This window comes from Epinephelus lanceolatus, chromosome 16 (genome assembly GCF_041903045.1).
Source record: "Epinephelus lanceolatus isolate andai-2023 chromosome 16, ASM4190304v1, whole genome shotgun sequence".
In the NCBI taxonomy this organism is placed as follows: domain Eukaryota; kingdom Metazoa; phylum Chordata; class Actinopteri; order Perciformes; family Serranidae; genus Epinephelus; species Epinephelus lanceolatus.
The window spans coordinates 15,653,723-15,666,735 of record NC_135749.1 but is presented as its reverse complement, the minus strand read 5'-3'; the positions used below and the strand labels follow the sequence as shown (position 1 = coordinate 15,666,735).

At 41.4% G+C, this 13,013-nt stretch overlaps 1 protein-coding gene across 1 annotated transcript in view; it reads left to right on the top strand.

Moving 5' to 3' along the window:
- The window catches only part of rapgef5a (Rap guanine nucleotide exchange factor (GEF) 5a), a 63,557-nt gene that overhangs the window by 18,521 nt on the left and 32,023 nt on the right, over positions 1-13,013 (top strand). The window contains exons 6-8 of the mRNA XM_033637673.2: positions 8,954-9,035; positions 9,144-9,192; positions 9,341-9,414. Of these exons, the coding sequence (XP_033493564.1) occupies positions 8,954-9,035; positions 9,144-9,192; positions 9,341-9,414 (205 nt within the window). The remainder of the gene's footprint in view (positions 1-8,953; positions 9,036-9,143; positions 9,193-9,340; positions 9,415-13,013) is intronic.

Genomic DNA, 13,013 nt, shown 5'->3' with positions numbered 1-13,013 from the left:
CCAACAGATTTAATTTGAAGGCTTTTCTTCCCTGTACCTGTTGTTCTCTGGTGTGACAGCAGAAAGCTGAAAAACTGACCAGAATTTTACATGACAAAGGGGTTTGCATATATTTATCATAGTGTTTTTCATGTGTTCTCACTCATACGAAGGGATGTAGAAACATTTTGTAGGTTTTTGCTTACAACTACATCAAAAAAATGCATCTGAGTTTTGTAGATTAGACATAGATGGGATTATGGATTCAGCATGCTCACTCTGTGTGTCACTTTGACCCTGCTGCTGTCTGTGTCTGGCTTTGACTGGTGCACCATTTCTCTGCAGGCATCCTCTCCCTCTCTCTGTCTGTCTCACACACTGCCTCCCCCCCCCGTCTTCTCTTCGTCTCTCACTCTCTTGTTGGTGTAAAGGAGAATAGTTGTAGCTGTGAGGGAAAAACACCTGATGTAACTCCACCGGCTGATGCCAAGAGACTTGACGATGCATGGGTTCATGCGCTAATCCGGTGGTTAATGCTGATTCTTGATCCTTGTTGAAATTGTAAAAAGGAGATAGAATTACCGGAGGGCTAATAAAATGCAGTAATTTAAATAAAATCCTGGCAATGTGCTCTGTCTAAACCTGCCCAAGTGCACAAGTGTGTGTTAAACCACCTGTTAAAGCCCTGTTTAGCATTAGCTTATGGCTTCTCACTTTCCTTGGGCTGCTGAACCAATAATGAAATGAAATAATTTTAATCAGTGCTTCTCAAAATATGTCAGATATCTGATGTATCTTGTTTAGTCAGGGTGCTTCTTATCTTCAAGAAATCTTAATCCAAAAATCACATAGATCCAATTTGAGCATGTTTGTTATCGTAAGCTTATCAACCTGTGTTGTCACCAAATTTCAAATAAGAGAAATACACTTCTCACACAACAGTGTGTACAGGAACAGTGTGTAAGGTTCAGAGGGTTTTAGTGGCATATAGTGGTGAAGATTGCAGATTGCAACCGGCTGAAGCTTCTAACGGTTAGAATTTCTTCAGTGTTCATTGTTCAGGAGCTTTTTATCAGGAGCTAAATTATCCTCAGTTCTCTTCATCTCAAAAATAAACAGACCAGGTGATTAAAATCACTAAAAACACTGATTAAACTAATTTCATGTCACAAATCAGTGACTCTGGCCCAGCACCTGCTAATATGAGCTCACCTTTTTTCTCTAAAAACTCTCCGATCCAGAACGTTCAGGAGGTTTTTACTGTAAGTGAAAAAATAAGTGTTCATTGTTCAGGAGCTTTTTACCAGGAGCCAAATTATCCGCAGAGTTCTCTTCCACTCCAAAACAAATGGTCCAAGTGATTTTAACTGGTAAAAATACTGAATAAGGCCCTGATCACACAGAAAGTATTTTGTAGGTTTTCAAATGAAATGCCACTAGTAAAAAAAGTTTTTTACTTTAAAACAGTTTTGTACAGCACACTGGAAATGATGTACGTCTCAGAAAAGGGCATATTGAACTATGTGAGGATTAAAGGAACAGATCCACATTTTGGGAAATAGGTTTATTTGCTATATATTTTTATTGTTGCCAGACAACCACCCCATCATCACCTACTTAGACTAACCTTCCCATGTAATCAACCTACTATTGTTTTTTTATCACAGTAATAAGTAACTAGTTCCTAAAATGTTGAGGCAGAGATCTGTGTGGGTACATGTGACCCCAAAAAGCAGGGTGGATCACGGAGAGAACCACCAGTTGGTCCAGGAGCTTGGCCTTGATGATGGTTATTTCCAGGCATATTTTAGGATGACTCGGGGGCAGTTTGACAACCTGCTGTCTATCGTCGGGCCGTATAGCTCTGGGTATCCAGCAACCGCTACCACCAGTTTCTCCTCCACTGTTTACCAACTGTAAACTTGTTATCGTGACGACCACAGGAAGCCCACCTCTGAAATCATCCAAATGGACAATGGGAAAATAAATTATGAAAAAAGAGAATATGCGGGGCGCTTTTCTGCTCTGAGTTGAAGTTTTTTCAACTAGAGGAGGTCAAAGTGCTCTGGCAAAAACGCCAGGTGCCTGGAGTGCAGAAACAAAAAAGGCGCTGCTAAAACGCTTTCTGTGTGATCGGGCCTTAAAACAGTTCCAGCAACAAAACAGTGTTTCTCTGATTATGTTTGGCACGTTACAGACGGGCTGCTATCCAGCACCTGCTAATGTGTGCTGTGCTCACCTTTTTTCACTGAAAGGTAATTCAGTTAATTTGGAAAAAGAAGCACTAAATAAAGCAGTTTCAGTGTTTTCCGACGCTGCTAAGTATATTGCCCAATACTAAAACACGAAAACTTGAATGGCCTTGTCCAGTGTCAGAGTTTGGTTTGTTCATTCTGGGCTACTGTAGAAACATGGTGGTGCAACATGTTGATCTCCGTGGACAAGGACCTGTTCTCTATGTAGATACGGTTTATTCTCAGGTAACAAAAACACTATGATTCTTATTTTCAGGTGATTATACACTAAAAAAAAATACTTATTATATTGTATTCCATTTCTGCTAATATATCCCCCTGAATCCTGCACACTGGACCTTTAAATGAAGCAGTGTAGAGCCGCTGCTCATGCTCCTCATGAATTATGGCTCCCTATCTCTTGCTGTAGTTTAATCTAATGAGGCAAGCATTAAATTGATACTGATAACTTGATACTTGATAAGGCAACATTAGCAGACTGTTGGGCCTCCTGCTAGTGATTCCTCCTTTAGTGAAGCCTAAGAACAACATCCTACTAATTAAAAGGGTTATCTCCTCTGCATCATGTATAGAAGATGTTTCTGTGTGTGTCATTATTCAGTTTGTGTCAACACTGCCAGCGTGTCTCAACGGATTGCTGTGTCTCAACAATCGTACTTGCTACCAGGCACAGTGCGGTCATTAAAGTTGATTAGTTTATCACTCATTCTCTGCAGTGCCTGCTAGAAATGCGTTCTTTCATGGCATACTTTTAATAAGAATCTCGTGGTTTCAAGTCTACTAAATCTTAAAAGTGTACTGTTAGAGTCTAATATTTACGCTCTACAAAAAACATGTTCCTCCTTCTCTCTCTCTCTCCGTCTCCATTTGAATTCAATTCTGTTTCAATTTAATGAGCTTTATTGGCAAGAAAGTCTCTCCGTCTCATTCTCCCTCTGCCTCTGTGGCTCACATTACAGTAAGGGCAAAACTTGCATATATAGTGCTTTTTAAAAGAGCTGTGTAAGGAGAGGACATTAAAGTTTAACTATGAAAAGATGTCCTGCACACCGCCCCGGCAGCAAAAGTCACCCCATTTGTTCATTTAAAGTTTAGTCCATGTCAGGTTTAGATTGTCAGAGTGTGAACCGATCGTGGAGAAGTTAATGTTTAGATACGGACACCACTAGCACACTGAAGTGTATGCACTGGTTTCAGTTCTTTACTGTTCAGTATATCAAGTTCTGTGATGACACAAATCACAAGGACACAGGACACAGTAATGTGAACATCTGCGCCGTGTAACAACAACCCTGCAACAAATACATTTTAAGGCTATATTTATCATGAGACTGTTTAATATTCTCTCACCTTGTATACAAACAATGCCTTAAACTTAATATTAGACACTTCTACTTTATAATATCTCACTACAGCAACGACTTGAACTACAGTGTCAGCTTCACAAATACAAATTTTCTGGCAGGGCTATTACTGAATATTTGATGCACAAATCTTGGTACTCTCTCTGTGTCCACATTAAACTGTATATATTACACAGTACATAATCTATACACATACTTTATTGTGTGGTGTAGTGGAGATGGTGTCAGTAAATAACAATTAGGTTGTCAGTGTTCTGCCTTTAGTGTTCTCTGCACATCATTGCACAGGAGGTGCAGAACTGCCAGCAGCTAAAATATGACACCTTAGCTTGGGAGGAGGAAACACACTTGTTTGCTTTGCATGGTGCTGTGGTCTAAAAGGGCATGAAGCAAAACAGACTGCAGAATGCTGAAGACCGTGGATGTATAAAGAGATCTAGATAGAGCATCCCTGTGAAAGTTTTGTACCTCTGTCTAGACCTTGATCTTGATCCTGAACTAGACAGGGGTGAAGTTAGTTAAATAGCCTATTTGATATTTACTGTTTCTGTGGCTATTATCTGTAATAGCTTTGTATTAAAGCCTCGATTTCTCCCAGTTTTTGTATATATTGGAAAGCAATTTTAGGCAGATATTTCACAGTTTTAGTCAGCTTGAAATAATCAGAAATGACAATTCAGTTGAGAGCGCAAGAAACTAAATGTCTGTCAAACGCGCCTTTGAATACAGGCATAGTTAGGGACCGTCCTAAAAGTGCAGTATGACCCATTTCAGTATTCATTCAACAGTTCACATCTGTGAATTCGTGTAATAAATAGATAAATAATTTAAAAATTTAGAAAGTGCACATTTCAAGGTTGTGATGTCAGTAGCTCACTCATTTATGTACATATTGACATGAAACCACCTCTGATGTGTCTTCAACGTTCCCTCACAACTCTCACCACAGCTGTTGTGAGATGAGACCGTGAGACTGCCCTTAGCAAATCCCTTAGCATCATTATCAATGACCTGTTGCCTAAATATGCACATTTTAAGGTTGTTATTTCAGTACTTGCTTGGTGATGAATATATTGCCACACAAATCACTTGTCACATAATCAGATTATTAATGTCATATCTAATATAGCCTTTATGTTGTGCAAAATAGACAATAAGTATGTTTTCCTGACAGATTTGCTTGTGGCTCGCTTATAAAAATAGACCAGATGCCGAAACTATCCCTGCAGATTGGAGAGGCAGCCGCAGATCTCGGGGCCGGGGATCAGGATCTCCTAATTACGAGCTCAGGATGTCATAATTACAAACTCTTATCTCGTAATTGTGAGATAAGGGGTCTTTTTTTTTTTTTTTTTAATTCAGTGAATGCAGTGCACTTCCATAGCACGAGGCAAAAGAAGCTCAATATCTGTGGTATGAAATTACCCGGATGATTGATGCATCATTGGGCCCGTAGAGCAGGAGCACTACAGACTGGATCCGCTGAGCTGGCTATGTCCGGTTTAAATAAATTATCCACTGATTATCCACTGATTTACAGATGTCTCTTTCCCAATGTAAGTCTATGGGCAAAAGCTATTTGGGTCCAATGGCATCACAGGACAGACCCATGAGTTGTAATTCCACTGGCCACTATGAAAATTGGCGTCGCAGTCCAGCGCACTTCCTGGGGGCCTGGTTTTGACAGAGATTATATCCTCTTCCTCCACAAAAGGAACCATCTGCATTGTGGTGCAAGCATGTAATTCTGCGCTAGATTGGTTTGAAGTATGTACTTGTATTTTTCTTGGTTAAAGAAGTATTTCACAGCTGAAAAGATTGTTTCTTTGTGAAACTGGGCTGTCTATGCAGTAGAAAGACGCAAATACTTTGAAATTGGTGCTACATGACCAGAGAAAGCTAATCTAAAAAAACCAGTGGCGCTTACTTCTGTTCAAGCGGTAGAAAACCTACACCTACCAGAATGCACCATGCTGCAGCAGACTAATAAATGCTCCCGCTGGTGGCTGTTTCGACACAGGAAACAATATGTTGGCTGTCTGTTAGCAAACCATCTCAAATTGTAGTGAAACCCTAAGCTTGTTTTTGGTGAGAAATGGGCAACACAGCAACAGACTCGGCACTGCTCAGTTTGTACAGCCTTTATTTTAACAATACAGGAAACAGTATGGCCCCCACTTCCTGTTCATAGGTGTTCTTACTACAGCCAAACAGTGCACTAAAATATGTTTCTGGAAACATTTTAATCAAAAAAATAAATAAAAAATTGGCAATACATTAACAGAATCTAGTTTTACTGTCTGATCCGAGTTTGAGAGTGAGAGGGGTGTCTCTCTCTCTTTTCTCCTTTCTTCTATACTTGTTGTGTCCGTGGTGGCAGGCATACAAAAAGAGAGATCTGGTCGCTGGCACGAGGGAAGGGAAGTTCCCTGTGGTTCACTGCTTGAAAATCAGCAAAGTATCCCTTTAAGAAATCCAGATCAAAAACAGGTTGACACATTGTTCACAATAAGAATTGGAAAGCTTTTAATTGGGGTCTGTTCTGGTAAGTCTCAGAACATGACTACAACTTGGGGCATGCGTCTTTGAGGTGGAATGAAAAGGGAGCCTTTGAAAGCACCAATCATGTTAATCCTCTATCAATACTGTTCTGTGCTGCTTAATGATTGGTGACACACCTCCCACTGTGCCTTTCTTCCAGCTCTGGTACATTCTGGCTCATGGTGAGTCACCAAATTGCTAAATAAGCGCAGGCTAAAAAATCTTAATGACCCTGATGAGAATATATGTAGCATGATGACTTAGAATAGACTTAGTACATCTCACGATCTGCTAATGAACCACAAAAGATGTTGAATTGCGCTGATAAATTGCCCTTGTTCATCCAGTTCTGTGAGATGTTTGAGCGTCACTGATCTTATTTTAGAGGAGAGTGGATGCACGTTATTTTGCTGGATGCTGAAAGGAAAGCACAAGCAGCAAACCGCTTTTATTGCGACAGTAAAAATATGGTATTTTCACACTCCTTCAAGGCATCTATTGGTCTACCTGCCTCCGTCTCTCTCTGTCTGTGTCAGAGCCGATAGCCGAAGTGTCAGGCTGTGGGCTACATGTTATCACCATCTCCCCCGCTTCTGCATTTATCATTCCCTTATCAGATTACAGTGTACACACACACACACACACACTCACAGTCGAACAGTGCTTCTTTCCTTCACAACTATTACTAGTGCCACTGGGATCTGTTGATAAAATCCAAATTGTATGCAAATTGGTCTGTGTGACTGTGTGTGCTCGCTTGAGCAAGTGTGTGTCTCTTGAACGGGGGTGAGGCAGTGTGTGGGAGACCAATCCAAACAGTGGTTTTGTAAGAGAACATATTAGATGAGAGGCCCTCGGGTGCAGTCTGCCGCTGTTGAAGACAAACTCTACAACCTCGTATTATTGCTGTGGGAATAATGCAGAGTTTACCCCAAAACAACCACCTGTTTATACAGCACACACACACAAATGAAGGCATACACACAAATGTATTCACAGATGCACTCGGGCTTGGAAAAAAAAAAAAATCCTCGGCACGAGTTACACATCTATATACATTCTGAACACATGTACACACAGCCGCCGCAGTGCCACACACTCACACACACACACACACACACACACACACGTAGCCTCGCTAACATCAATAGAAGGGTGTGTCTGGGAGCTATTTTAAATGAAAACCACATGAAAGAGAGAAGAGGAGTGCAGAGAGAGATGCTCCTTACAAAGACATCCAAACAGTGAAGAACTAGAGAGATAGATGGGAGGGAAAATAAAATGGGCAGATCCCACTCTGCCGTAAAGAAAATGCTGCTGCGTGTTTATCATGTTTAGGGCTGCAGCAATACATGTATTTATTTAGGGCTGGGAGATACAGAGAAAATCACATGTCATGATATTTTTGAACAAATACCTCGATTTCAGCTTTGCAGCGATGTTGCAGTGTTGACTATTGGTGCTTACACAAAATATTTACACTTTTCGATCAATAATCAACATATGTTGATGTGGATATAATGACTAAGTGGGTAAAGGCAAGTAATTGAACAGTATGGTAAATTCAGAAAATTACACTACTTCACTGTAATGCAGCCATTAAAACCAGGACACCAGGATCTGAACGCACCAAGCTGTCGGTGACCCTGATTGGCAGTTCAGCTCTGTGCATGAGAACAGACACAGAAGTGAGGAAAGCAAACAAACGACTTAAGTGAGAGGCCGTGAGATCAAAACAAACTTCTTATATTGGGCAAGACTATTTTTTAAGCCATTGAGCACTTTAGCAGAGATGATTCGTAGTTGTTTGTGTCATTCTTCGCTGGTGCACAGTTAATTCTTTGTTCTTTCAACAACGGGTCGTGTTGTTAATATGATATCTGGCTCCTGCTTCCAGTTTCCTTCTTTGAATGATGAATACAGACTACCGTCACCTGCTGGTATGGAGAGTTATTTCCTCTCACACAGGCGCAGAATGTTCGTGCTAGCTGGCCGTTGGCTGTAGTCTTTGTGGTGTGTTCAAGAGCAACAATTTGTCGACACAGGCCACATTAGGCAACGCAACAGTCTGGGTCTTAGGACAATATTTAGTCTCATATCATAATATAGATGTAATACTGATATATTGCCTAGCCCAAGGTTGATTATGTTTTAAATTGATCTTTTAGTCTATAAAATGTAAGAAAATGGTGGAAAATACTTGTTAAAATTTCCTGAATCCCTAAGTGACATCTTTAAATGGCTCGTTTTGTCTGATTAACGGTCAGAAACACAAAAATACTTCATCTTACAACGATGTAAATTGAAGAAAACAAGAAGTTGGAACCATATAGACTTGTAAACTATGATTGAAACAGTTAATTTAAGTGCAGATATTTGCCTAATTGTTTCTGGTCTAATCATCTTTCATTACGATGTTTAGTATAGGATTGAGCAACAGTTGTCAGGTCTTATAGATGTCTACCTTTTAGTCTATTTTTGGGATCAGAGTCATTACTGGTTTGGTCTCTGAGAAACCAGTGAGCAACCACAGGGAAGCCACTGTTAATGTCTTTCATTTATATAATGTGAAGAGGCTTCTGTCCACTTAAATCAGTTTGAATATATTGAAAAAATGTGGAGGTCCACAGGTATGAACATCTAGCTGAGAAGTAGATGTGTTTGTAGACTGTAGTTCTTCTCTAGGTTTACCAGGGGGCAGCGTAGAGAGGACCAAAGCCTTGCAGGAACTTATTTCTCTGGAGAGACAGAATAATGCACATGTCAGTCATAAGTAAAGCTCTGTGTGTGTGTATCTGTGTGTGTCTATCCAAGGTCAGAGGAGGACTCTGAAGGCAACAGGGACATCTGCAGTGAGATTCTCCAGATGAAAGCTCTTGAGAGGCTCACTTCTACGGTCAGTGTGTGCATGTGTGTGTCTGACATCTGGTAAATGCAGTATCATATTGCTGCGTCATTACTGTGTGTTTTGATTAATCATTTATCTTTTGTTTTTCACCAACAGGTACAAAGCGAGTTAGCAGCTGCTCTCGCCCGGAAGACTCGCAAAGCTTGTAAGTATACATTTAGAGTGTGAGTGAGTGGGTGTGCTTCCCCAAAAAGTTCTCCTGGTATGTTTTGTTCAAACATAAAGTGACAAAGACAATGTTGAGTGTGAATATCTGTCTGAAATAACTCGATTCTGCTTGTGGTTGGTTGCAGTATCAGAGCAGGACTCTGAAACGACGGAGACGAGCCAACAGGAGCCTCGCACGCCTAGCGAGGAGAGCAGCCCGGTAATACACACACACACACACAGAGAAACACACTCCTCCTTATGCTAATGTCCCTATCATATTTCATTTTTTTTTGCCCCTGCTCTTGATCCTTTAGTTAATTTTCAATCCAATCCAACATTTATATTTTACTGGGTAATCTGGACGGTGCACAATCGGCTTAAAGTAGGCCTACAGAAGAGTTAGTAAAGCCAATCCAATTTAGCATAGAAATGTTCCTGATACCTCTGCACTGGGAAAATAAAGTATTAAATAAAGCTTGCAGTTTGGTGTAATAGCAGTGGAGATTGGGAATCATCAAGACAGGAAGATTTGGACAACCTCTCCTCACACGCAGCATAGCCAAAAAACAAAACGGTGTGGTACCATACTTGATCCTGATTTTCCTGGGAGAGTTGCGTTTTTCATTGCCCTCCCCCGATTTTCCTCCAAGGTCACAATTCTGCAGTATCTCTCCCAAATTTTTACACCTTCCTGGACAGTGCTACTGTACAGTTTCCACCCGCACAACCACACGGCTACACCAAATGTCGCAATGTGAACGAGAGTTGCTCATCCTCATCAGTGTGTGAGAGATGGAGAGAGAAGAAGAGAGTACATAGAGAAAGAAGTACTAATCAAGTTTCAGATGTCCTGGAAAGAAGAATTCCTGATTTTTATGGAAAGCTTTAAAGGAAAGGGTCATGCATTTTGTAAAGTCTGCTGCTTTGATTTTTTTTCCATTAAGCATGAGGGGAAACTGATGAATATTACAGTAATTTATGCCATAGATTCACGGAAGTGTGTAACGCCTATACAGTATCACTGAAATACATGCAAAGCTGCTGTTTCTTCAGCCTGTGCCTATGAACACATGCTGTCCTCGTGAATATCATTATTTGACAAAGCGGTTACCATTTATTTGTTCGTGCTGCTCCACAGTTTGCTTGCTTGTTGGACCAGGCTCAGTATGACCACTACTGGCCAATTAAAATTGAACTCAATCATCTCCAACACAGATCAGCTGACGACATTTATAATAACAGATCATAATTGGCTTGTTCTGACTACCTTGCTCTCTTTTAAAGGTCACTGAGTGCAAGTTGTGTGTACATGTGTGTGTACAGCCATGAGTTCGCTGAATGTAGAAAACGGGGTCAGAGCAGAGTGCAGGGGAAGGTTTGCTTTCTGGTCCCATCTCTTTACAGTGGAAAGCGCTCTTTCACCATCAATTATTTATCCTCTGATTATACCAGAGATGAGAGCAAACAGGAAACAGAAAAAAGAGAATATTTTAAACACAATAACATATATAGTACTTAAGATTAGTGGTTCACATGCTTTTGGCTCTTAATACAAAGATGTGGCTCTGTGTGACCCCCTTGTCCTTGTCTCCAGTTGCATGTGTCTATGACTTCTAGTGTACAAGTAAATTGTGACATAAAGGCAAAGCTCACAATTTGTGTGCTCACACAGTATGTACCAGGCTGCTAAAGATCTGCCAATATTTCCAATGAGGAAACATCAAACGGGCACAGATGTTTTTGCCACAGCACAACCAACCTGGCCTCCATTTTTTTTTTGTCCACAAGGTGTGTTATGTCACCATGGACCTTTCAGATGCTGAATTTTGCCACTTTGTGTAGGTGTAGTGAGAATAAAGGCACTGATGTTGGAGAATCGACCAGGCGACTCATAACTCTGCTTCAGCTGTGCCTGACGATGGTCGACCAAAATTTCTTACATTTTAGAGTGGTTGGTCTTCGCTCCCCTCTGTACACTGCACGGAAAATGATGCCCGACGAAGCCGAAATACAGTCCAACTCTAAAATGAGTTGTGCGGCTCAAGAATTGTGTCAGAAATTGGCCAGTGTATGTCCAGCTTTAGAGACAAGCTGCTCTACCAAATAATGACCTGGCATGTAAAGATGGCAGAGGAGAGAAAAGAGCCACACATGAATAGAGTTGGGTACTGAACTTTTACTGATATCGACCAAATTACATTGGTACTGCCGAGTACAGATTCATTTGAAATCCATCTGTGCCAAATGTCGCAACCCGAGAGCACATCTGAGTAAGAACATTGGGTTTAGGCAGAAGTAGCATGAAGCACCACAAAGAGCACTGAAGCCTCGAAGCCAGCAATGGAGCTCCATGGAGCCACCAGGTTTCACTTGAGACAGGAGGTGGATACGCCCCAAAGCCGGCCGTGTAGCTGTGCAGCTGCTTTGATGTGCCGTTCCGATCTGCTGGGATAGTTTCAGTGTCTGGTCTATTTTTTTTTAGAAATGACCTAGTGTCACTGCTACATGAGCAGATAAAGACACACAGACAGACAGACAGACAGACAGACAGACAGAAAGAAGACTAGCTTTGTGTGATTAGACAAAGCAGGGGAGCAGAATTGCATTTTAGTCTACAATGTCCGCCTTGCCGCTTGTTAAAAAGAATACATTTCTGTTCCAAAGTGAAAGTAAAGTACTGAAAAAAGCTACCAAAAAGGTTCCTGTACCAAATTCCATGAACCAGAACCAGTACTGGTTTCGGTTCAGATGTGAGCGGTACCCAACCACGATGAGTGAGATGCTCTGGTTTCGTAAGATGAGGAAATTGCTGCACCACCTACGCAACACTCTCTGTTTCGTTGGGCTGTGGGATTCATCCTGCAATCCTTTTGAGGGGTTTGAGAACCACTGCAGATTATAGTGGCAGCATGAGTATTAGTTTAGTTTATGTGACATAATGAGAAGGAGGACAATAAACCACACGCGGCTGCTTTAGTTTCAGTTATCCGTCAGCCTGCTGAAAGTTTTAGTGAGCCATAGATCTCAAACACAAGAGACCAATGAAAACTTATAGGTACATTGGGAGAGAGAAGGAGATAGACAGAGACAGCCGTACAATACAGACACACACAGACAGGTTTATCTATGTGTTCTGTGTCTTGGACGGGAAGCTGAAAACAGGTTAACAGGAAGCAGCAAGGGACAGGGGGCTGTGGCTCTGATATATTGTGTATGTGTGTGTGTGTGCGTGGCTACTCTACTAGATAAGAGTTGTCACTGGGGGGAGTTTTCCTAGTAAACAAAATGAAGCGTGGGAGTATGCTATCATGTTCTGTGTGTGTGTGTGTTTGTGATACCCTCTGCTGGAGCATGGCACCGTGGGATAGTCGAGCTCACAGGAAGGTTTAACCAACTCAGAGCCAAATGAAATATCCCCTCTCTCTCCCTTTTACAGGGAAAATAAACAGAGCAGGCTGCCTGCCACCGGTGATAACCATCATACTAGCAGCACCTTAGGGAGCACACACACACACACAGAGTCATTTTTTCTGTCGCCAGGTCTATCCCAGGACAAAGCCATTAGTTTATCCGGTGTCCTGCAGCTCTTCTAATGAAATCTATTCTCAGTCTCTCTCTATTTCTTTCCCTTCCACTTCACATCTTTGGGTTTTCTGCTTTGTGTTTCTCTTTTCCTTTTCCAAGAGATCAGTGTTACATATTCACATTTACACACTTTCTGTCTGCATCAGTTTGGCTGCCAGGATGGCTAACACATTTCTCAAGTCCCAGCTATAGAGGGGAGGAGACAGACAGACACCCCCCAACACACACTCT